This window comes from Monodelphis domestica, chromosome 1 (genome assembly GCF_027887165.1).
Source record: "Monodelphis domestica isolate mMonDom1 chromosome 1, mMonDom1.pri, whole genome shotgun sequence".
In the NCBI taxonomy this organism is placed as follows: Eukaryota; Metazoa; Chordata; class Mammalia; order Didelphimorphia; family Didelphidae; genus Monodelphis; species Monodelphis domestica.
In genome coordinates, this window is record NC_077227.1 from 390,157,835 (window position 1) to 390,182,958 (window position 25,124).

The window sequence follows — 25,124 nt, forward strand, 5'->3', positions numbered from 1 at the left end:
AACATGCTTGAGGAGCTGCCAATTCCCCATACCTTTTGGGTGGGATGTTCGTAATGCTCTTCCTGTAAAGTCCTGCTGAGATGCTCTTCCCGGGAAGCCTTCCTGGACTCCCCAGCTAGTGCTCCACTTGCTAGCATCTCCCCACAGTGGGCTCCCAGAGGGTAGAGATGGACCTCATCCCTTCCATCCCCCAGGAGTGCTCCGCACGCAGAAGGCACTTACTAGATATTTGCATCACTGTATACCTCATCAGACACAAGATGCTTTTGGAGCCTAAGCCTGTCTGCCCAAACATTACCCGCCACACTAGCTTCCTGTCATTCAGATTCACAGACGTGCCATCTATGAGAAAAAACGAACGAAGCCCAGGGCTAAGGGTAGCCGTCTGCCGACGCACCACCTTCCCCGTGCCTGGTCAACGTTTCTTCACTAGATCCGGCTATTCGCACTGTTGGGAGCCTAGCCGGCACCACCTAGCTCACGTTTTACCCCCAATACTTTGCTGGAAACTCGGCTTGTGGGGTGAGCCATCCAGTCATCCGCCCCCACTCCCGTCCCAGCTCCTACGGGGGGCCACGGGGGATCCCAAGAAAGAGGCAGGCTGGGGAGCAGCAGTGGGATTGTGCTCTTATCATATTCACGTTTGCATGAAGGAAACAATGGACACTGGGTATTGTACAATGAATAAAAGGCATAAAAATCAGTCTGTACATATTGGAACATCAGTGCAGTGCAAGCAAATGTTACCACAGATATGGTGCCATTTTAGGTAAGTCACAGTCCCAAGAAGCCTGGCTCAGCGGGATGACAGGGCCCAGGCTGAGGGCAGGCACGCCACACGCTCAGAAACACGAGGAAGGGGCAGATTATTGCTAGGAACTCACACAAGGACAAGTGGATACTGTGCAATGTGGCTGGAATGTTTTAAAACTGCCCTCCCCCCCACCCCCAAACCCCTAGGGGGTGGTGGGGTGCTGTCCCGGGGAGGGAGAAGAGCCCAGGCCCCACTTCTCTGGCCCCTGGGAAGGCACATGAGCTGTAGGCCACCAGGGGAGAGAAGAGGCTTCTCTGCTCAGATCTGGCAGGGGCTATGGAAGAGATAGATGCCTTCTGGGAAGACTAAGGGTGGTATCCAGACAACCTTCCCCCTGACCACAATGAACTCCTACCCAGAGGTGTGATGCCACATGGCCCAAACCCCTGGGCAGTTGACACTGGTCCTATAGGGGGGTTCCTAGGGGTGGCAGCCACAGGCCAGGCCTTGGTTTCCTGTCTGGGCTGCCTCTGTCCCCAAGTGGAGGCTTCATTTGGGACCCTAAGTGGCCCCAAACTTTCCTATCTGGAAGCAGGCAGGGAGGGAGTTTCCAGCAATCACAGGGCTATGCCAGGCCACTGGAAACAAGGCAGTGGGATATATAGGCACAACTGTCACTAGTTCACGGTGGGTGACACAGTGAGTATGATGGGGGAGGGCCTGGGACCCAAACTAGCTGCCCAGCAGCCCCTCTGGGCCAGGTGGGGGCCCTTTGGTTTGGCAATAAATCTCCCCCCCCCTCTCTGCTCTGGCCTGGGAAGGGCCACAGTGAGTACAGTGGGCAGTGGTGGTGGTGGGGGGAGATGGCTCCTCTGCCCGGTGATTTAAAAATCTACAATTGATATATACATACATACAGATATATAAATATATAAAATTCCAATGATTCCTAGGGGGCAGGTTTGGGAACCAGAATCTGCCACCTCTAGGAAGGTGTCCTAGGGCACCCCATCCAGGCTGGGTAGAAGGAAGAATGGAACAATTTCTCCTCCCTGCTTCACTCCCGAGGGTGCAGGAGGGAAACTACCCTAGCAAGCCAAAGATTTAGAACAATCCTGGCATGTGCTGGGATTGCCCGGCTCTGAGGGGCCTCCATGGGCCTTTACAGACATCTTTAAGGACAATTGTGCAAAACTGTAAACAGGGCCGGTGGGCAGCTGCTACCGCCATCTGCCGGGCGTGGGTGTCAGGCCCTCAGGGCTAGAGGCGGGTGGGGGACTCTTCCTCACTGTCGCTGCAGTTCCCACAACAGTCCTAGAAAAGGGAAGGGTAGGAGGGGGAGAGACAGGGAAGACAGAGAGGGAAGCAGAGCAGGCAGGATTGAACAATGTTCCTGGACTCGGGAAGCCTGATGTTGCCCAAAGGTGCCTGCAGGGATGCTTCTGGTAGACAGCCCACCCCCCATCTCCCACCCCTGAGTGAATGAGCAGAGTGGCTACCCCCCAGGGGATATGTGGGGGTGGGTGCTAAGGCCAGCTGCACAATGGAGTTAGGGGGGCAAAGGGGCCTGCATTGGGGAAGAGTAAGATATGGCTGAGCCCAACCAGGGTTCCCTTGTGGCCTGTATACCAGAAGTTGGCCACAGACCTAGAGGAAAGAAAGCTACAACCACAGGGCAGCAACAGTGGCTTCCAGGCTACTGGCCCTATTTGAGGAAGGAAGGCTCTAACCCATTTCCCAGAAGCTGGGAGGTACCAGGCTCAGAGCCAGGGCTGGTGATCTGGGGGAGGGGGTGTTTCACATTTGGAAAGGGGGTCCCCTTCCCCCACCAAGCCATTGTCTCTGGAGATAAACTTGGGCTTCTAGGGAGGCCTGGCAGAGTAGAATGGGGAAGGGAAAACTGAACTCCTTCCCTGCAGCCTCTTCAACCAAGCTGGTAAAGGCAGGGCCTGGGCAGACAGGGCAGCCAAGCAAGGATTAGTGGCTCTGGGCATTTAGAAATGAAGCAGTGGGCAGGCAGAAAGGGGGGAGGGAGGGCACCAGGCACCGGACTCCTCTTGCCCACATCTCGCCACTGCTGCAGAAGGGATTAGGCCCCGCCGGGACCCACACACTGGCTCACCTCTGGAAAGAGAAAACAGCATGAATGAGGCCCCGGCAGGGAGGGAGGGAGGCTCTGAGGCAGAGGGAACTGACTTGCTTCCCCGGCCTCAACTTCTACACAAGAATGTGGGTGAGGGAGCTTTGGGGGGAACTGTCATCAGGGCCCAGTCCCAGTGCAGGAGTAAGTTTTGGGGCAGGTCTGACCCCCCAGAATAGTCTCTTCCCCGGGGGTAGAGCCTGATGGGATGGAGTTGCAGCTCAAGTAGCACCTGGCACACTCTGGGAGTGTCTGGAGTGTCCAGCTCCATCAAGAAGGCCAAAGAGGCTCGGGGGACCTGCACCTGCTTGCCTATTACCTGTCTGCTGAAGAGTCGCTGAAGCAAGCCCTTTTTGGGCTGTGGGGAGGGTAGGCCCTTCCAGTCAAGGTCTGGGGGTACTGTTCCGTCCATGCTGAATACATTCAACTCCTTAAAACACTCCGTCTCAATCATCTGGGGCCACAAGGCAAGAATGTGGTCAGAGAGAGTGCTGTGCTGGAATATTCCCCACTCTCCCCAGAGGGGCCTACGCATTCCCTATCTGTCCATAACCCCCCCCCCCCCCCCCCACTGCATGCCAGGCAGGTCAACGTACCTCATTCTGCCAAGGGATGGGCACGCTCCCTGTGGCAAACTTTTGGTAGAAGTCATTGTCTGTAGACTCCAATTCCACACCTTTCACCGTGGAGAACTGCTCAATATCCAGCACATCTTTGCAGTAAATAGCTTGAGGCTGGGAGGAGGAAGAGAGAAAGGGCTCTCTGGGAGACCCAGCAAGGCCAGGGAAGGGGAGGTGCCAACCTATTCCTGTGACCTGAGCCGCAGCTGGCTTAGGTGGGTCCTCCCTCCCTACACCTGGCAGCCCCCCATCCACTCCAGCCCAGTGCCCCAGCCTGTTTACTCTCCAGCCACCCAAGGCCTCTGGTGTTTTGTGGAGCTGAGCTTCTGATTCTCTTCAGCTGTCGGGGATACAAGGGGTCCAACTCTGCCGGCTCTCTGACAACTTCTGTGCAGGCTGGTGTGCTGGAGCCCAGCCCAATCCTGCCCTGGTCAGTCCCCAAAGCTGGCTCCCACTAGGGGCCACTGAATCAGGAGAGGGGAAAGCACTCACATCAGGCTTGAAAGGAGGTTCCAACATTCCAGCTTCCAAGCGCTTAAAGTTGATGCGTTTGAAGATGGGGTGTTCCTTGACTTCCTGTGCACCACCTCCTCGGCAGCCGAGCCTTTCCCCGGGGTCTTTGCACAGGAGCTGCAGAAAGGCAGGGAGGTCAGGGCCCTGGGTTGGGATGAGAGATAGCCTCCTCTGCCCTGGTCTTCACAGCCCCACCACGTTCACATACCGAAGTGCAGAGAGAACGGGCTTTGGATGAGAACTTGGCCGAGTATTCTTCTGTTACCTCCCTCACCAGCCGCTCCACCTCCTCTCGTTTTATCTTCTTCTTTCGCTGTTGGAAGGGTGACTGGCCCTCAATCATCTCATACAACAGGCACCCCAGGGCCCACCAGTCCGGGCTGAATGTGTACCGCTCGTTCTTCACCACCTCAGGGGCTGGGGGGACACATGGGACACAGTACTACATCAGTGTCAGTGATGGTGGCTGGTAGGGGGACGTGGGGAAGGTAGTACCAGGAAGAAGGCAAAGAGTAAAAGAACAGGACTGAGAGGAGTACAGAGAGTAAAAGCAGTCTAGTAGGGACCTTACTGATGATCTAGGTCCACACCCCTCATTTTGGAGGGGAAGAAATTTAAGCCCAGAGAAAAGAAAGTGACTTGACCAAAGTCTACAGAGCCATGAAACAGCAGAACCACGACTTAAACTCAGGTCCTCTCATCTCAAATTTAGGGCTCCTTCTACTTTTACTTAGCCATGTTGTTTTTCCAGGGCAGGACAGACCAGAAGCCAGAAAGTGGCAACACAGGGGACCTCAAGTGGCCCCCAATCTGTCTTTCCAAAAATAGACATGGAAGGAGTTTTTAGCAGCCACAGGACCTGGTCAGGTCTCTTGGAACAAGACAGTGGCATACACAGACACAATTATTGCTGGGGCACTGTTGGGCAGCATGAAGTGTGATGGGGGAGGGCCTGGGGCCCAAGCTAGTTGTCCACTAGCCCCTCTGGTACAATGACACAGAAAACATTTTTCTTTTAGGTATAATCAAATGGCAGCTGGTGGGATAAAGGTATTCGCCCCACTCTTGTCTTCTCCATGCCTGAATATTCTCATTGCTGGAGGGTAAGGCCCTGTGAGAGCTGACATTTTCATTAATACCCAGAGTAATGAGTTTCCTTGACTAGTGTGTTACTACCTCCTGCCCCTCAGGGTTGGGGAGAGAAGGAAGGCAATTTTACTGAAGATGTGCAGGCTGACCTAGCCCTGTACATCTAGCAGAGGGTACAAGAAGCCCAGGTCAGGAAGGCAGCCTCCCTACGGAAGGGGGAAAACACTCACCCATGTAGCCCACAGTGCCCACTCGACCTTTCATGGTCTGACCTTCAGGCACGTACACAGCTAGTCCCAGATCAGAGATCCGAATGTGGCCTGAAAGGGAGGGGTGGTCAGAGTGGGACTAGAAGAACCAGCCCAACCCCCACAGCCCCTTGTTCCCCCACTCACCATGGTCATCCAACAGGATGTTTTCTGGTTTCAAGTCCCTGAGGGAGAAGGGGGCAGGATTAATGCTATATGTGGCAGGGGCTAGAGCAATGGGCATTCCCCAGTTGTGGATAATCCTGCCCTTCGGTGGACCAGGTTTCTGGCCCAACTCTGGTCCCCCAAAACACACAGACTCTCAGGGCTAGAAAGGACTCGTGGAACCCATGGCTACTTGACCTAGAATAGGACTTGGACATTTTCTAGGGTGGGGATGGGGAGAATGACTTGTTCTTACTCAGCAAGTACCTGACAGAAACGGGACCCAAGCCCAACTCTTCTCTGACTGCCTACCTATCCAGAGCTTGAGTCCTACTTAGAATATCCCTACAAGGGTACATCCAGTATCTGCTTCCAAGGCTTCTGTGACTGGGAATTCACTGTCTCAAGAGATGGCTTGGGTCATTTTTGGGCAGCTTTAATTTTGAGGAAGTTCTTTTTATTAAGGGTCAACCTGTACTTCCCTGTACAAGTGCCAATTTTGTCCTCCGGGGCCCAAAGAAGAACCCAATCTTTTTCCCATGATAGTCCTTCAAATACCTGAAGATAGAATGCTCCTGATAGGGTGGGAGCCCTAGAGAGGGGTGTAGTAGATGGTTCTAACCAGCCACGGACTCCTCCTCTCCAGGCTAAGCATTCCCACTTACTTCAACTGATTCTCCTTGACATGGCCAAGGGCCTGCCAATATCATTGGTAGACTAGTCAAGCCTACCTGTACACGATCCGTTCTCGGTGTAGATCCTCCAGGCCACAGCAGATCTCAGCTGCGTAGAAGACAGCGCGGGCTTCCTCAAATCCTGCTTCACCCATGTGATAAATGTGGAATTTGAGGTCTCCTCCATTCATTAGAGTCAGCACCAGGCAAAGGGCATCTTTCGTTTCATAGGCATATGCCAAGCTCACCTGAAATACCCAGCAGTGACTCGGGTGTTATAACAGTGGGCCGCTAGCCCACTAGCCCAGGCTCTCCTTAGTTAGCAGGTTGCCTCCACCCCTCCCCTTGTTCAGGGCTCCAAATCCAGAAGGGTCCCACACTGGCTGGTGGGAGTTGGTGATATTACTGCTTTAGGGATAAAAGGGCCACTTCAGTCCTGGCTGAAGTTTGTCTTTCCTTCAACCTCACACGTAGGGGAGACTCAGGGAGGGACCCTGGTGGGTACTAAGTGGTCTGGAAATTGTTGGCTCAAGGCAGTGGTCCCCTCTTTGGAAGCCCCAAATCAGTGAGGCAGCAGAGGCTAGACTGATTCCAGAGAGTGCGTGATGTGTGTATGTGTGACATGTATGCATGTCTGTCTGTGTGTGAATAATGTGTGTGTGTGTGTGTGTGTGAATCTCCTTGGAGAGCAGAGCCAGACACAGGCATGGCAGGGCATACACAGTGCTGGCCAGTTCCTTGTGGACCAGATTATAATTGCTTCATTCATAGAAGCTTCCCAGGTGTGATTTAAGAAACTACCTTGGGATGTGGAAGAATTGATGCCTTATGGGGAGGGGCTCCCCAGGCACAGGCCCTGGCCTCCAGGGTAGGATTTGGAGATGCTGGTCCAGTGGGAGGTTGCTGTTCCTATCAGTGGGAGGAATCGTTGTCCATATCGGCACCCAGATAAAAAGGCAGCTAAGGCAGGGCAGAGAAAGGCCAGGGCTATGTGGTAAGCAGGGAAGTCATGCCAAGGGCAGGCTGAGGCCTCTCTTGGAGGTGACTGGGGGTAAAGGAAAAGGCCTCCTCTGTACTTACTACAAACCTACTGTTCACTTTCTCCAGGATCTGTTTCTCATTCAGGGCCATAGCCTCTCCTTTCCTCTTCTTGATTCGCTTCTTCTCTAGTTTCTTGCAGGCATACATCTTGCCTGTGGCTCGAACCTGGCATGCACAGACCTAGGTGGGAGGAAAGATGCCCAGTGAATATTTACTGTTCCCCCCCACCCAATGATCTCTTTTGATTCAAGGATCCACTCTCTGGGCCCAGCTGCTAGCCCCAAACCCACCTCCTCCGTTCCTAAGCCCCATATGGAGGGGAAGCCTGTGCCCTCTTGCCTAGCTAATCTTTCTTCTTTCAGGGTTTCCTGAAGCTCCTTGATCCGTTTAGTCTTGGATTCCCCAGATCCTACCAGTCTTCTTGGCCAGAATAAGGCTCTTTTCCCTTTAAAACCCATTCTGGCACAATTGAGATAAAAGGAAACTTTACTGAGGAACTGGGGTGAAACATCCTTTAGCAGAAATAATGACACATCAATGGCCCTATGATCTCATCAATGTGGATATTCTCTAGCACAGCATTTCCCTCTGCCCTGCCTTCCTATCCTGTGTGATTTTTGTCAACGCCTGGCTTTTTGATCCTGCAGGGAAGAGCTGTCCAACTCCCTGGAAGTCTTTTTACATCTCCTGAGTACTGGGGTTGAACTTGGCCCATTCATCTGTTCTCCATCATCTGGATGACATGCCTCCCGCCATTTTCTGTGTAGAAGTCATTAGTCTAAGAATGCTACAACCTACGTACAGCCCCAAGCATGCACTTTGGTGTACGCAAAACTTTGATTCCTTGGTGACTTGTGGTGTCTTAAGATCTACAACTTCGGAGCACAACCAAAAGTCTTTGGCTTAGAAAGTTGAGGCTGTGTGTTGGATAGAAGCTTGGGGCTGATGAAGGCACCAAGTAATTAAGCAAATGCAGCCTTGCCTTCTCTCATCTTCTTCAATTACGGGCCCATATCACTGTCCACTGCAGTGCAGATGTATCAACTCTGCTGCATGTTTAGATAATTGGCACTTGTTATCCATTTGGTTTTTCCAATAGGTAGGTATATGCCATATAATGGATAGAGCTTCAGAGCCAGAAAAGGTAGGCTCAAGTCTCCTGATACGTACTGGCTTGGTTGTGTGATGCTGGACATGTCCCTAAACTTCCAGGTCTCTAGAGACTATTAAGTGGCAGCAGTGGTGACTAGTTCTGGTAAAGGGAGTTTTCCCTTCTAAAGAAATCCCATGTTTCATCTCTTTTCTTTGTAAAGTCAGGGAGACCCACTTTTTCTGAATAATGAAGGAACTGATGAAGGAGCCCTAAATCGTACCAGGGACTAGATAAATTAGCATGCTATTTGCAAACAGGAGGAACAAAGATGAATCTCTTTGGCAGGCTCTCAGCTTTCCAGTTTTCTGTTTTGCTTGATGTTAATATAATCATTTGTCTCAATGTCAATATTGATGTGGTTCAGTTCTGCGAATAACACTAAGCACTGGACAAAGATCACCCATTTGAAATACCTCTAATTAATGTTCATATAGTCAAAAAACCCATTAAAGAAAATTCTTCCCCCTTTGAATCTTGCATGGGACATCTCCCTAGTACTAGTGAATACCTCTGGCAGACATCTATATTTCTATTTTACGTCTTGCTTGATGTTGTTAATCCATCATCCCTGTGGGTACATTTAGCAAGGACTTTTACAAAGGAATAAGGCAATCCTTGTAAGGTTGCATCTTGCTCTACCAAGTCAAATGAGTCTGGATTTTTTTTTTTGTATCAACAAATAACCTTACAAGGATTATAAATGATGGGTGTGACTCTGGGAAAGTCACTTAACTTCTGTTTGCTTTAGTTCCTTCATCTGTAAAATGGAGATAAAAGTAGCACCAATCTCCCATGGTGGTTGTAAGAATCAAATTAGATAACAATTGCAGAGAAGCTAGATGGCCCAGTATAGAGCACCAGGACCTGGATTTAAATCTGACCTGACACTTCCTAGCAGTGTGACCCTGGAGTAAGTCACTTAACCTCCACTGCCTAGCCCTTGCCTAGAATTAAAACTAAGATAGAAGGTGAGAGCTATTTAAACGTATATATAAAACAATTATAAAGTCTATAGCACAGCACTGAGCAAATAGCAAGCACTTTGTAAAATGTTAGCTATTATTATTGTGTAGATATTCTGCATATATAGATATGTAGATTTAATACATAGAAATTACTGTCTAGCTTTGAAGATAGAATCTGTTGTGGGAAATCATGCCATACCTTTTTTGATTATTCCTCACATGACTTCTTAAACAATCATTTTTTGTATCTTCTCCCCTACTACGTAGCATATTCTATTTTTTTAAACCCGTACCTTCTGTCTTAGTAACAACTCTTAAGACAGAAGGGCAAGGGCGAGGCACAATATGATCCTTTGATGCTTCTCAAGATACTATTTCTTCCAGCATGGATACCCCTGGTGTGTATTTTGGTCTGGTCCAGGTGCTTTTTTCTAACTTCATCTTCTTAAGTGCCATTTTCACTTCCTCTTAAAGGGACTGAAGTATTAGGAATAAAATGTGGTGGTTTTACTGTCACCATTGTAAATGGAGGGCCCTAACAAACCCACTGTACTTCTCTTCTAATTGTTGTCCTGTCCATTTCATCTATGAATGCCTTCAGCAATATTTTGGCTTAGTTGGGTCTCAAACCAAGATTTCTACAGGCTTGTTTTTGCCCTCACTGCGTTTAAATGTTCTGTGAGGTGTTGCTGTTGGTGAACTTCTATCATTCTCCTCTATAGTGTTTGCAAATGTGCTTGGGGCTTAAATTTTTAAATCAATGCTGTTCTTGGCTACCATGTCTCTCTGCCTGGCAAGGAGGTCCAGTGTTTGCTCAGTGAGGATATTTGATCCTAGGCCCCTTTGGCCTCCCTGTGGTGGTGACCGCTTCATATTGGTTGACATCTGCAGAAAATGGTTTAAGTCAAGATCACAGTTTCCCTTCTTGTTAATAAAGTGCTTGAAATAAGCCAGACAGGGAGTGGGGAGGGCAGGAAGGGAGGGGAAAAAAAGAAAGAAGCCAGTTTGAAGCTGTTGAATATACATCCAGTTCTTTTCATTTTCAGCCTTTCTTCCACACTGAGACTGATTTTTGATCCTTCCTCTCTCCTTAGAGGTTGAATGTGACAGCACAGAGATGGCTAATTCTGATATGATTTCTATATCTGTCAGGATAGTCCATTTAATTTTCTGTGATGTTGTTAGGTGTCCATCTCATTCAAAACCTTCTAACTTACTTACTGAAGTATTCATAATATATAGAAATGAGGTTTCTGAGTAGTCCACAAGTCTTTAGTCTCTTTAGTTTCTTAAAACTGAATCATATTCTCAATGTACATAGGATCTAGATTTAGAGCTGGGAAGGACCTCAGTGACATCAAGATCAACTCCATTTTACAGATGAGGAAATTGAGGCCCAGGGAGGTTAAGTAACTTGCCCAAGGTCAAAGAGGTAGTAAATACTAGAGATGAGATATGAGCCCAGGTTCTCTGACTCCACAGCCAATGTTCTTCCATGGAACCATGCTGTACTTTTGGCCATCTTTCCATCTTGCATTGTAGTCACCAAAAATCAAAGGGAAGGTCTGACTTGGTTTGGAAGATCTGGTCTATTTTGTCATAGAATTTCTCTACTCATTGTCTGCAACAAATGTTGATGTATAAGCTTCAATCATTATCTTCTTGATGCTCTTTTTGCTTATTCTCATTATAAGCGTTATGAGAGATGACCAAGTGGGCTATTAAATAATGTTTCTTGTTGCCTTTGAATGCACAAACACACCAAGTCTGCCAAGTCTTTATTTACTTCCCAAGGGAGAACCAATGAGCCATCCTTCCAGTTAGCTGTAACTTCCTTTTACATTCTAGCTTCATTTATCTTAAGAATGCCAACACTGATGTGATTCAGTTATTTCAGAACTAAAAAAGTTTACTGGTAAGAGATCTCACATTGAGAATATCTAAAGTTGGTGTTTGTGGGTAGTCTAAATATGGATCTTTATACCTGCTGCCTCCTTTTTTGCCATCCTATAGCTGTCATTAGTAATGACAGTGGACCCCACAGATCCAAGAGCCATTTTACATTCCTGTTTCATGAATTACCATGACCTTCATATTGTGATGAAGCATAATAGTAGTAGTAGTTGTAGTGGTAGTAGTAATAATAGTAATAGCAATAGCAGGAGTAGCAGCAGCTGCCGCCACCACTACTGTTCACTTTTGCCACTTCTCTTTTAAGGTTTACAAAAACCTTTTAACCAAAACAAAACAGTTGTATAAGGGAAGTAGGGAAGGATGTATCATTCCCATCGAGGATCAGAGAATGACCTAAAGTCACAAAGCTGGCAAACTTTAGAGCCAGGATTTGGACACAAGCCTTCCTGACCTATTATTTCACATCTAGTCCCTATCTAGTTATCTTTTTCCTATATCATAGATGGAATAAGGATCCTTCCACTTAGCTGCCATGGCCAAGCTGAGAGTTACTATTTCTTTAAATTCTCTGAGCTTGTCTCAGTAATGAAATGGTTGCTCCCTTCCACCCCCTCTCCACCCCACCATCTTGGTCCCCAGAAGTCAGAAAGAGACTGGAGCAGTGTAGAGAGAATAAAGATGGACTTTGGTTCAAACCTCTCAGAGAAGGAAACCAAAATAGGTGAGAATCTGGAGGCCTACTACCACTCTTTCTCACCTGCATTATGTCTCTAAAAGTGGTGGTGGTGGTGGTGGGGTGCATTTTCGAACAGCTAGGGAGCTCAGTGGATTGAGAGCCAGGCCTAGAGATGGGAGGTCCTAGGTTCAAATCTGGCCTCAGCCACTTCCCAGCTGTGTGACCCTGGGCAAGCCACTTAACCCCCATTGCCTAGCCCTTACCACTCTTCTGCCTTTGAACCAATACACAGTATTGACAAGAAGGAAGGTAAGGGTTTTAAAAAATAAAATAAAAGTGGTGGCAGCAGTGGGATAAGACACAAAAGGTATTGCCTTTCCAAAAGCTTTGGGAACTAGTGAATGAGAATATGGCAGTGTGTATAGGAGAAATTATCTCCTTGGCAGGGGGATAAAGCTTCCCTCTGAGAGCTGGGTCCCCGTTGCCATCCAAAGGACTAGTCTCATAAGTTCCATTGCATTCAAGGCCACTCACCTCTCCAAAGCCACCCTTGCCCAGCACACGGTACTGGCGGAAGGTGTTTTTGGTCACTGGCTGCCTGCAGAGGTGAAAGGAGAAGAATTACCAAAATAAATTCCTGAGGTGGTGTGGGATTTCCAACTGGGCACTGTGGATGGGGGAAGGCTATGTCTGGGTAGTGTTGGAGTACGAGGGCAGGGGAGTAACTACAAGTCTACAGATAGAAATGGGAAGAAGGTAGATGCTGAGTCTCTCTTCTACTAATTCAGGGCAGGTCTCATAAGCCTCATCTAAGATCACTGGCTGCCCCAGCCAACTGCCCATCAAGACACCCTCCTTTCACCCCAATAGTTCAATACATACATTTCCTCCCCATGCACCCCCCCCCCATATTTCTAGTATGACAAAAGTAGTTAATACTCACCTTTCCATCCATTTCCACTGTAGGAATCGATTGAAGTAGATGCTGTCGAGGTAATCCGCAAAGGGGGCAACACTCAGGTATTCATGGGTCAGCCTGCAAGTACAGTGAATGCTGAAGCTTCAGCTAGCTTCAGTCATCACACAGGGAGCCCTTCAGGACAATGGGTGATTGGGATGGCAGCTTTTCTTTTTCCTCCCTTTCCTAGGGACCTTGACTCCCAGCTTCTTGCTCCACTGTGGTCGCCTTTCCCAGGGCAGAGCCTGTCTGAGGCTGACGCACTCCCCCTGTCCCCCTTCTAGCCTCCTCTTGTTTCCACAGAATAGAAGGATAGGCTGATACATACCTGGTGAGCTCCTTGAAGAGGTCTTTGCAGGGCCCCTGCTCAAGTCTCTCAGCACAGGCACTCACTAGCTGGGGAGGAACTTCAGGGATGTGGTCTGTACACTGGGAATTCCAGCAGGGGTAGAGAAGAGTCAAAGTGAAGGCCTGAGCAACTTACCCTGCCCCAACCCTCAACAAATTCTAGAAGGAGAGCTGAGCTTTCTCCTGGGCCACACGCATGCACCAAGGGATTGTAGGCCCCATGAACTCATAAAAAGTTGAAGCTGTTGGTCAGAGTCCAAACTCCCTACCCCTTCTGGAATACTTTTATAGCCTTCCCGATAGGGAGTCATCCACTCTTGGCTTCCCTGCCTTCTGCTGCAGCCTGTACCACTGCCGGACAGCTCTGACTGTCTGTTAGGTCATGTTGGATACTGAGTGAGGGGCCTGAAGCAAGCTCCAGGGGACTCTGCTTGGCGCCAGCAGAATTCCAAGCAGGCAGCCAGAGGGACAGACAGGCGTGAGCCAGAATGGCAGATACTTGTGATTGCCTTGGTATTTCTTGTCTTTAGCCCGTACACAAGTACTCACCTTGAAAGTAAGAGTTAGTCTACTAGCTTTCATGCCTGGATGGGGTGGGCAGAAGCCAAGGGGACAGAGTATGGTGTCCAGAAAGCTAAGGATAGATGATCCTTTTCAAGGGAGAGCCAGTGGGTCTTAACCTGTGATCTGTAATCTTCTTACCTTACCTCTTTTCTGCCTTGGAATCTATACTTACTATTAATTCTAGTAAGTATAGATTCCAAGGCAGAAGAGTGGTAAGGGCTAGGCGATGGTGAACCTTTCGGAGACCGAGTACCCAAACTGCAACCCTCATGTCACAAGTGAGTCCCCTGCCTGTTTGAGGCCAGACCTGACCAGGATCTCTAGCTGCTGAGCCACCTAGCTGCCTCTGTGAACTTGCTTTAAAAAAAAAAAAAATATATATATATATATATATATAAATTGTATTTCAAATTGGTTTCCTCTGCAGTCTTATGCATTTTATTTTATGAATTTAAAAACATGATTCTGAGATGGAGTCCATAGTCTTCACTTTATGGTCAAAGGGGTCCATGACACTAAAAAGGCTAAGTACTTCTTTTGTAAAAAGAATATTCTAGAAGATGCTAGTAGTTTAGACTAGATGACTACTACTGCCCAGCCCTTTAGGTCCGGAGGAGTTCCCAAACTCTATGGTTTGCCTGGTTCCTCCCACTTGTCTGTCTTCTTTAAGAAAGGCTTTGGGCCGAATGGCTCAGCCTGGTCTGGATAGTCCAGTGCTCATCTCCTGATCTGACCAGATCAAACTTTTTGGCAAGGACAGACCCCTTCTTCCCAAGATAAGGCTCTCTCACTGGTAGGGCCCAGTTGCAGCTCACTTACCTTGGGGTTCAGGTAGTTCTCCATCAGCCTCTGGGCAGCTTCTTTCCGCTTGTCATCAGGAGTCACCTCATACTCAGCCTATAGGAAGAATGACCCTGAGATCTAAAGGACTTAGCCTAAGAAAGGCAGGGGCTATAGAAGGTGCCAGAACAGGAAGAATACTCAGGGTGGAAGGCATGTTTCCTGGACTGGGCCTGAGCACCAGAATCCAATAGGGAATTGGCCAAGAAAGACACTGAAGATGCCCCTGCCCTGACACCATTGCTGGTAGGAATGGCCTACTTGGATTTACAGGCCCTTGGCCTTGGAACAGAAGACCCTCAGGAGGCTTGCTTCCCTCACCCTGGTCACAGGAACATTTGGAAAGCAGAGAAAGCCCTTACCACCCCATCCAGGAAGCTGATGCATCGGGATAACTCCGGCCGTGTCTCGCAGAACTGCCGAAAGAGCAAATGCCCAATGGGCTGCCTCTCACACAGGCTGTGGTAGTCCCGCTCTACAAACAGAGGGAATATCTGTGGCCACCATAACCCAGGTAGCTCCCCCTACCTCCCTGCATCCCCCACAGCAGAAGTTGAGCCAGGAGAGACTTAGTTCAGTTGGTGAGGGCACTGTGGTGACCAGGTACTCTGGTCTCTTGGCCCTGAGGAAGTAGGCTGGAAAAATAGTCAGAGGAGACTTTCTGGAAGGAGTAAGACAGGAAGGAAATAGTGGGAAATAGTGGCAAGAGCCCTGGACCTAGAGTCAAAAGACCTGCGTTGGAACCTTGGTTCTACCCACTTCTCCCTAGGTAATCATTTCACTTTTCCTTATCGACTGAATGAAGGATTTCTAAATCCTATGACAGATGGAGAGAAAACTGAGCCCCTCTAATCTGGACAGGCCATGGGGAGTAGGAGGTTCCACAGAGAGGAGGAGACTACTTCTGCACCCTTAGTGTTTGAAATGTGGCATCACTAGGGAGGAAGCAGGGGTTTCCTGTATAGCTTTCAAGAATACAGGGCTCAAGGACAGAGAGGTGCCCACCCTGTTAAGTGTTGTGGAGAGGGCAAACCCTGGTGGCTTCTACGGAAGTTCCCCTCCCTACCTCCCACCTTTTTTTAGACAGGCAATTTTATAGTCTCTTCTGTTATCAGTCTCAAACCCACCTTGGGAATCTAGCAAAGAAATTAGCTTTGGGAGCCAGTGCAACTTGGAGTTAGGGATGTCAGTCACCCCCAGCCCCAGGAGCATGGATGAAGGCACAAGTCTAATTCTAGGTTTCAAGATCTTGTTGGGCTAGTCTCCCAATGGACAGCTCCCACAGTGAGGGACCTGGTCCAGTCTGCTCTCTGCCTGTTTAATCTCCCCATCCTACATACAAGACCTGGCTGGCTCCAGTCCATCTCTCCAGATGAATCTTTTCAGAGATTGGCTGGTCTCGCCAAGCCTCTATTGCCCCAACTTGGGGCATCTGTAGCAATTTTTCTAAACTTGTCAGAGAATGCTTCTGCTGATAGAGACCCTGGTAATTCCCTAGCCCAGTGATGGCAAACCTTTGAAAGATGGAGTGCCTGGCCCTGCCCCCCCCCAACTGAATGCTCTGCCTGCCCTCCCCCCTCCCCACCGTACCCCACCCCCATCACAGAGTATCATGTCCCATCCCCTAGTGGGGAGGAAGTGCTCCCATTGGGCTGCTGGGGGAGGGGTGAGTGAAATGAGGAATGTCCTCAGTGAGTGTAGAGAGGGGGAGGGGAGTGGCTCTGCTCCCCTCCAGCTCTACCACCAGTGAGCTGCCCAACTTACCCCCTGTGTGCGCCCAATGGCTGCTGGGCAGAGGGGTGGGGGATGTGAAAAAATTTCATTAGCCTTGGTGGAGAGGGGGAGGGGAACAGCTCTGTCCATAGTCCCTCTGCCTTTCTAGTAACAAACTGGGGACTGGGGAGAGGGGAAAAAGGGGGGGAGGCGGTTTAGTGTCCACAGAGAATACTCTGTGTGCCAGCTTTGGCACCCATGCCATAGGTGTGCCATCCCTGCCCTGGCCCAGCCCACCCCCCTCGCTTTACAGAGGGGACACTGAGTCCCAAGAGAGAAGGTAGCATGCTCATACAAGGCCACCTAAGTGCCAAACATTTCTTCCACTGAGTGCAATGTTGATAACAGTAATAGTTTCCATATTTGTAACATTTTCAGGTTTACAAAGCACTTTCTTTCCAAACTTTTCCTAAAGAGATAAGTAAGGAGCTACTAAGTGTGAGGGCCTGGGGCTCAGGTCAGGCTGGGGCACCAAACCCTATCATATCCAGCCTCAAACTCCAGCATTACTTAACATTAACAGTGAGCTCCCTGAGGGCAGGCCTGGGCTGCCTCCTCTTCCCCTTTGGGGGTGAGTGGGGGTATCAAGTTCAATAAAATGTCAGGCCAGATCTGAAGCCAGAAAGGATCCCCTGAGCTATGGGTACTTCCCATCTCCCCAGTGGCTCCCCATCAGACCTTCTGGTCTTAAAACTAAAGCATCCAGAGAACAGTCCTGTTAGAAAGGAGAACTGTGGTCACTCCTGCAGCCTGCCTTCCTCCTAGGAGGAGCCTTCCTTCTGGGCTCAAGGTTTGGGGTGGCCTGCAAACGCCAAGGCCCAGGAAGTTCAGACTTTGGGGTGGAGTAGGCCTTCCTCCGGCCCAGGCTCAGGAACTGAAACCCTCTGGTGGGGGAAGGGGAGTGGGTGGTGTATACTGCCTGGCTTCCTGCCACACCCCCTCCCTAAATGGGGGAACCATTCCTCTCAAACCACACCTGGTAAACTTAGCGGGCTGGGCCCTGATGAACCCCAACCGAGGCAGAGGTGCAGGAGCAGCCAGGCCAGGCGCCCATCGCCCAGATAAGGACCACCCGACTAAGAGACCTTCGGTCATCATTGAAGTCCCCTCTTTCAGACACAGAGGCCCAGAAAGGTGGACCAACTGGCTCAGGGACAATGGGGGAGTGACTAGGCCGGGGTTGGATGGGCCCTAGCTGCCTGCTCTGGTGCCCTTCAGAAGCCTAAAGGTCAGGCCCTTCCTTACCCACACTCTGACGAAGATCCTCGCACAGGCTGATGTGGGGGAACTGAAGCATCTGTCGCCATTTCTTGCTTTTTCCCTTCCTGTTGCCACCACCGCCTGTAGGGGTCACGGGAGGATTAGGAACAGGGTGACTGGGTACATGGGTGGCAGAGGAGGGAGGACTTGCCCTCTTCCCTGATCCCTGGACTTCAAGGCCCAGTTTTAGCTTCTTCCTCTATTTCCCTACTGGGGCACACACTGGTCCCCAGCTCTAGCCATGGTCCATCTCTACCCATGTCTCTTTCCTTCCCCAAAGGCCCTGGGAGCTCCTAGAGGGGAAGCCTGGGATTTATACAACTGGGTACCAGGCCTGTGTCGCAGGGGAGCCAAGTCTTGGCTTAAGGTTGAGCGTGACTTCTGGGCCCCATGGGAGGGGATGAGAGGCAATCAGAAGAGGCTGGTCATGGCCCTACAGAAAGAACATTATCATATGGGAATTTGTTTTACTTGTCTATTCTTATTTACTTGTCTAACTTATACAAGGGTTTGTTTTTTGTCTGCCCCCCCAACTTAGAGAAGGATAAAAAAATTAGTGCTTGACAACTGAAAAAAAAAAATAACAGCAAAAGAACATAGCATAGTAAAAAGAGCTTTGGATTTAGAAACAGGTGATAATTCTACCTCTGTTACTACTCTGTGTGACCTTGGGCAAATTACTTTCCTTCTCTGGGGCTTACCTATAAAATTGGGGGAGGGGTGTGTGGATGGGATAACGGTTTAGGGTCCTTTCTAGCTCTAAAATCCTATGACTCTATGAAAGGTAGTTGGGCCTATAGCTCCACCCATAGATGAGCAGCTCCCCTCTACTTTTCCCTTTGGCGGAATCACACAGACAATTGATAAGGAGGCTCAGTGGGCAGGGCAAACCTACTCAATACCTGGGCAAAAGCAGAAAAAGAGAATGAGAGAGAGAGAGAGAGAGAGAGAGAGAGAGAGAGAGAGAGAGAGAGAGAGAGAGAGAGAGAGGGAGAGGGAGGGAGGGAGAGTGCGCGCGCTTCAAAGCGGAAGTGTTTGATAATGTCCGTTGGGAAATCCTTCCCTTCCAACCCTGTCTGTCAGGGGCCTGCTCTTGGAGGGTTGCTTCACTCAGCAACAAGGGCACTTGAAGGCTTGGCCCCTGCATTAGCCTTGCCCAATTATATGCCTTTTAGTAGAGAAAGGTTCCCCCAACCCTTCCCACCTCCTCTCTCATAGCGTGGGCTCTGCGGCCTCAAAGAGGAGACCAGAAGAAAAGGGAGAGGTACAGAAGAAGCTTTTCCACCAAGCTCCCACCTTCTGCAGGTCACTCATATGCTTTAACCACTCTATCTTCCCCTTCCCCACAAGCTACTTCCTCCCACCCTGCTTTAGGCCACATCAAGGCTGCTGCAGAAAGTCTCATGCAAATATCCTGTCCCCACCCTACCTCCTGCTTCTTCCTCTTCCCCACCCAAATACCTAGGTACCTGTCCCCTTTCTTCCTAGAGTGTGTTCACAGGGGGAGGAAGAGGTTTTTGAAGGGGAAGGGAAGGGTGAGAAGATCTTCCTTCATTTAAGGAAATTCTGGGCCTGAAAATCAGTCCTTGGGAGCAAGTTGAGTTTCAGATCCTACCGTGGGCCCCCCAAAGCTGTCTATGTTAAGCTTCTGAATGTTATGTTATGTTAAGGCCCTGAATTCGAGAAATCCCCCATCACAGCTGGAGCTACCATAGCATCACTAAATGCTATCAATTCCTCCCTTTCCTCTGGTCTTTCCAGGTTAGGCAAGTCAACATTCTTCCCCAACTAAGCTATGTATATATACCTAGGACTACTCTCCCCACCCAGAAATCCTAAAGGCATTGAGATATAGCCCAAGGCAGAAGGACCAGCTTGACCAGTGCCCTCCACCCCCCTTTCCCTCCCCTCCATCCTGGGCAGAATGATGAGGCAGAAAAAAGAAACCAGAAGACATCTCTCTCAGGGGATAGAAGGAAAGTCTGGTCTGGCTGACCTGATAACGGAGCTGAGATAAGCCAAGCCAGGCTGCCCAGTGCTGAGTGTCTGCCAGATGCCTCCTGGGTGGTCAGTTTAGTACTGGTGACCGGCAGTCTATCTCTCAGCGTCCCAGCACATGCCCAAGAAGGGCTCTCTCACTGGATCCCAGCTGGGCCACTTACTGAAGCTACCAACAGAGACAGGACACTACAACCCTTACTTTTTATTTGAGTACATCCAGATCCTATGCCCAGCTCTGGATATCTCTGGCAGGAAGACAATGTCTACAGTACCTATCTGAGTGCACTAGGTTCCTAGAGCTAGAAGAAAAGCTAGTACTAGCCTAAGAAATCTAACAGGCAGAACCATGAAGCTAAAGAGGCAGAGTTGGTAAGATAAGAGCTGGGGCTGACTTGAGGATCTAATGGGGGGCTAGTTACTGTCAATCAATCCAGTTCCAGCTGTCATGAGTCAAAGAAAGTTTAGAAGGGATAGGAGAGGAAGCTCAGTGGATTGAGAGTCAGGCCTAGAGATCCAATGGCCTGGCTTCAAATCTGGTCTCAGTCACATCCTAGTTGTGTGACTCTGGGCAAGTCACTTAATCTCTACTGCCTAGCCCTTCTGCCTTGGAATCATTACTCACTAAGGTAAGGATTTAAAAAAAAGAGAGAAGGGCAAAGGCAAAGAAAGTATAGATTTGGAAGGTCACAGTGCTCTTGGCACACTGGGTCCAGGGACTATTCAATCCAAGCTGATCATTAGTTGAGACTGCTATCATGAAAGGCTGAAGGTGGGGATAGGATGTGCGTGTGTGTGTGTGTGTGTGTGTGTGTGTGTGTGTGTGTAGAATAAATAAAACAGAAAAAAATTCATTAAGATATAGGCAGAATTTTCTGTGCAATTCAACAAGCATTTATTGTGTCAACCACATACCAGGGAAATGATTTAAGATAAAGGTTGTAGATAAGGTGCCAGCCTGGACTGGTAGAATTTTCTCACTAGGAGTCCCCTACATTGATAAAAATCACAGGTCTATCCCTACCTTCACCCCCCCCCCCAAAAAAAAAAGGACAAACAAGGCATTGTCCTAGAAAGCACTTAGGATACCAAGACAAAATTTAAAATAGTCATTGCCCTCGAGGAGCAGAAACCATATAATCCTAGACTACAGATTTGGAAGTCAAGGGAGCCTTAGAGAGAATTTAGTCCAACTGGTTTATTTTACAGAAGAAGAAATTTAAGGTGACTTGTCCAAGATCACATAGGTAACAAGTAGGGGAATCTAGAAAGATGCAGCTCATCTGGTAGTAGTACTAGAGGTGTGGATCAGCAATGGACACTACCATCTGGGTTCCCCATTCTGGGATAAGGCCTTGCCTACAGGACAATGAGAACTGCGCTATTTCTGCCCTGAAACTGTATGAATTTTATATTCCCAACATCTTTAGTTGGCATGTGGACTGGACTTTACCTTGCAAGGAAGTATGATAACCCAAGGGTCACTGAAATAGATACACCTACCAGGTGTAGATGGCTGGTTGGGGTAGTATATCCCCTGTCTAAAGAATGACTTATGGTCAGACCATGCTGGTAACAGAGCATTTAGGGTGGCCAAGTCCCTGCCTATATATGATGATGAGTCTGAACTGCTAGAAGAAGTTTGGGAGAAAAGAAATAAGATTGTAGAATTAGAGCTGAAAGAACTCAGAGGTTAGATTACTTATTCTAGCCACCTTTTATGGATGAGAAAATTTAGGGCCAAGGGAGCTGAGATTCAAACCCTACCCCAAATTTAGCATTTGTTTAACTATACTATTCTAATCTACACAGACACAGGCACACACACCCCTCTCCCTCCCTCCCTCCCTTTTCCAAGGGCTCCAGGCAATTATCTTAGCTAGCCACCTCATGGGGCCCCAAAGAATCCTAGAAAAACTTTCGGATTCCCACCATATGTTCTCATTGAGCCAATGAATTCTTTCCCCTCCACCCCAATAAGAACCACCTTGACTATGTCTGACTTGTTAGGCCTTCAGAGTCAAAGCAGAATATCCAAGTCTTCAAGAGGGCCCCAGCTTAGGGGTCACCCATTGAAAATGGAAAGCTTCCCCAAGCAGCTAAAACAGCAGTCCCTAGGGTCTCCCCCACACAGATCACCATATCGGGTCATTCTCAAGAGGTCAGCCTCTACCAGTGGGGTCCAGATGCTCAATCCCCTCCCAACTTCTCTCTGATTTGCTTCCAGAAGGGAGGTCAAAAGGGTCCCCAGCCTAGCTTGGCCTGTTCCCCTTTCCAGGAAGCCCGGGCCCCAAGCTCACTCAAGCACCCCAAGCTTCTCGGCACTCAGCCGGAAACAAGCACCCAGGGTACAAAGGGGGTGCTGCGCCTGCCCAGCATCACCAAATGGGCCAGGCCCCGGGGGGAGGGGGGATTACATTGGGTGGGGGGAGCCACAGGACAGAAAGGAAGCCGGGGGCGCGAGTCCAAGTACTGGATTCTCACCCCCCCTCCTTGGGGCCACCCCCGCGGAAAGTCAAAGCAGGTGGGATGGGATGCGGAGAGATAAACAGGGAGCGGGGGAGGGGGCCAGGCGACCCCAGGTCCGGAAGGGGGGTCCTTCCTGTGCGCGTGGCCGGTCCCTCACTGGCCCAGGACGAGCATCCGCGTGCGTCCGCGGGCCCGGGAGCCGCCCGGCCCCAGCAAGCAGGGCCCAGGGCTGCGGTCCTTGGGCGGCGAGCAGCTCCGGTAGATGGCCGGCCTCCGCCTTCGCCTCCAGCGCAAGCCTATACCCAACCCTGACCCGATCTCAGCCCGGTCGGACCCGAACCCCAGCCTAGCTCACCTTCCCGGGCCTTGAGTAGCACCGTGTTCGCAACGATGTTTTCGAGCTCCATGGAGCCGTGGCGCTTGCTCGCCTGCCCGCTGGCTAGCTAGCCGGCCCGGATTGCAGTGACTCCGCCACGGCCTCAGCCTCGGCCTCCCGGGCCGCCGCAGCAGCCGCCGCCGCCTGCCGCCAGCCAGCTGCTGCTGCTGCTGCTGTAACTGCTGCCGCCGTTGCTGCTGCTGCTGCTGCTGCTGCAGCTGCTGCCGCCGCGGGGCTACTCATTCCCCCGCCCTCCCCTTCCCCCCAAAGAGGCTCCCTCCCTTCCCCCCCACCCCGCCGCGGCGGCAGCCGCCGCCACCGAGCCCACCCACTCCCCGCCTACTGTTTACTCCCTACTACCAATTGCAATTCACACGCTCCCCGCGCCGGCCTTCCATTGGGCTCTATTTGCCCGTTGCCCCACCCCTTTTACGAGGGCCTCGCCCCGGCCAAAGGCGTTGCGGGAGGAGGTGGAGGTACTTGAGGACGTAATCTTACCCTGGTTGGTTCGAACACAGGGCGCGGCGACCTGGGTTCCGGATTTCGGGATTATGATTGGTCGTAGGTCTGCCAATTACGGACGAGCCCTTCGCCTTCGGAATGTGGTTGGGAGTCAGGGAAATCACGCCTATAGGGTAATCCCCGCCCCCCCCGTGCTGCAATGGCACTTTGATTGGAGAGTGAAATTTCACTCAGTCTCAGGCCAGCATTCCAATTAGAGGTTTTAATTAGGGGGTGGGGTCATTAGAAGGCACGCCCCTGAGCGGTGGCTCCTTTGCCCTGGGGGTGGCTTTTCCGAGGACTGGGGCGGCGCCCGCCTGGCACCTGGGGGAGTTCCTCCTGAAGCTCACCTCCAGAGACTCAGACTCCCTATGGGAGGTAGCTATTCGTTTAGGAGCTGAGCCTACCCCAGGGTCTGGGGGATCTGAGATAGTCTCCGCTGGCAGAGGCTCCGGACTCTGCATTGGGAAGCTTCTGTTCCATGAACTGCAGAGAAGCTCCCAGTCGCTTTCGGGGGATCCTCTTTGTTCCTGGGGCTCAGCACAAACCTTACTTCCCTATGGCAGCAGTCAGTTTCTCCTTCCTCCCTCGCCTGCCCATAATGCATTTCCCAGGACACACCCGGCCTCTCCTGCTCTACCCAGTCCTGGAGCTCCAGTCCCGGGCGGTTCGGGGGCTGAAGCCAGAAGCTGTCCCAGGGTGGGTGGTAGCGGCAGGGATTGGGGTAGCCTCACTAAGGCGGCCTGGGCCTAGAGCCAGAATTTAGCAGGAACTGAAGCATTGCTGGGAGGGGGAGGGGAGGTCGTTTACAGATTGCTCCCCCGTGACGTCAGGAGTTATCTTATCTTTTCTGGTTTCAGCTTCTACTGGAGGCCTCTTATTGGGTAGGTAGAAAAGCCTTTACCCACCGGCTTCCTTGAACATCCGGGGTGATCGGTAGGCAGGGGTGCTCTTCAACTTCCTCCATTTGTGAAGTAGGCCTGATGAACTAGTCAAAGCGGGTGGTCCCAGGCTGTATTCTAAAGGGGTCAAAGAATTAGAGCTTTAAGGGACCTTAGTGGCGTTTCCCCCCACTGTCTCGTCTCCTCTTCCCTTAAAAAAATTAAAATTATTTATGTATTTCTTTGTTACAGTTAACTACCCTGTTAACTCCCTCTCCTTCCTCTATTAAAGAAGACATCTGACAAAAAGATAGGTGCATACATAAAACATCTTACTTAATTCTATTTGTCACTTCTTTGGAGGTGTACATACACAAGTCATTCTTCAGTCATTATTTCTGTTACTGTAAATAGTGTTCTCTTGGGTCTGCTCCCTTCACTCTTCATAATTTCATGTAGGTCTTTCTATGTTTTCCCAAATTCCCAAATTTCCCAACTTTTTCATCATTTCTTAGTATGCGGTAGTATTCCATCACAATCAAATGCCACGACTTTTATGCATTCCCAATTGATAGGCATCCCCTTTGATTTCCAGTTCTTTGCTACCACAAAGAGAGCTGCCATAAATGTTTTAGAATATAGTTTCTTTTCCATTTTCCTTGATCCCCTTAAGAAATAAAACTAATTGCTGGGTCAAAAGGTTTACACACGCTTTAAAACTCTTTGAGCATAATTCCATATTGCTTCTCCCAAGTGGTTTGGTCAATTCACACTTCTATCAACAGTGTATTAGTGTTCCCATTTTTCCACATCCCATCCAACATTTGTCATTTTGCCCTTTTATTATTTTAGTTGATCTGATAGGTGTGAGCTGATATCACAGAGCTGTTTTTATTTGCATTTCTCTAATCAATAATGAGTTAGAACATTTTCCCATATAATTAAATATAGCTTTGATTTCATCCCCAAACTGTTCATATCTTTTGACCATTTCTCATTTGGGGAGAGGTTCATATATATTTGACAAAGTTCTCTATGTAGTTTAAAGAAGAGACCTCTATTTGAGAAACCATCTATAAACATTTTACCCAATTTACTGCTTTTTTCCATTCATTTTACAAATAGGGAAATGGAGTCTCAGAGAGGCTAATTTGTCCAAAAGCTCATGTCTACCTCTCCAGTCAGATTTTGAGCATCTTAAGAG

General features: G+C 49.7%; 1 protein-coding gene across 3 annotated transcripts; it reads right to left on the bottom strand.

Moving 5' to 3' along the window:
- Positions 1-615: 615 nt before the first annotated feature.
- Positions 616-22,825, bottom strand: GRK6 (G protein-coupled receptor kinase 6). 3 transcript variants are annotated; one of them, XM_056811693.1, is made up of 17 exons: positions 22,518-22,825; positions 17,681-17,776; positions 15,025-15,137; positions 14,642-14,719; positions 13,239-13,339; positions 12,896-12,988; positions 12,487-12,550; positions 7,284-7,424; positions 6,261-6,451; positions 5,512-5,549; positions 5,347-5,436; positions 4,236-4,444; positions 4,007-4,144; positions 3,491-3,628; positions 3,214-3,348; positions 2,877-2,878; positions 616-2,068 (listed from the first exon to the last, which is right to left on the bottom strand). In XM_056811693.1, exons 1-17 carry the CDS (start codon positions 22,567-22,569, stop codon positions 1,975-1,977), a joined length of 1,773 nt encoding a protein of 590 aa, XP_056667671.1. In that variant the 5' UTR covers positions 22,570-22,825; the 3' UTR covers positions 616-1,974. The 3 variants fall into 3 exon arrangements, with proteins under 3 accessions (XP_056667671.1, XP_007474210.1, XP_007474211.1); XM_007474148.3 differs by lacking the exon at positions 2,877-2,878; XM_007474149.3 differs by having other exon boundaries at positions 616-2,878; positions 22,518-22,799.
- Positions 22,826-25,124: the final 2,299 nt, after the last annotated feature.

Coding starts and splice junctions, on each gene's coding strand:
- GRK6 (XM_056811693.1), bottom strand. CDS start 22,569: ATGGAGCTCGAAAACATCGTTGCGAACACGGTGCTACTCAAGGCCCGG. Junction 15,138..17,680: donor GGATCTTCGTCAGAGTGTGG/GTAAGGAAGGGC, acceptor CTCTGTTTGTAG/AGCGGGACTACCACAGCCTG. Junction 13,340..14,641: donor AGAACTACCTGAACCCCAAG/GTAAGTGAGCTG, acceptor TGGAATTCCCAG/TGTACAGACCACATCCCTGA.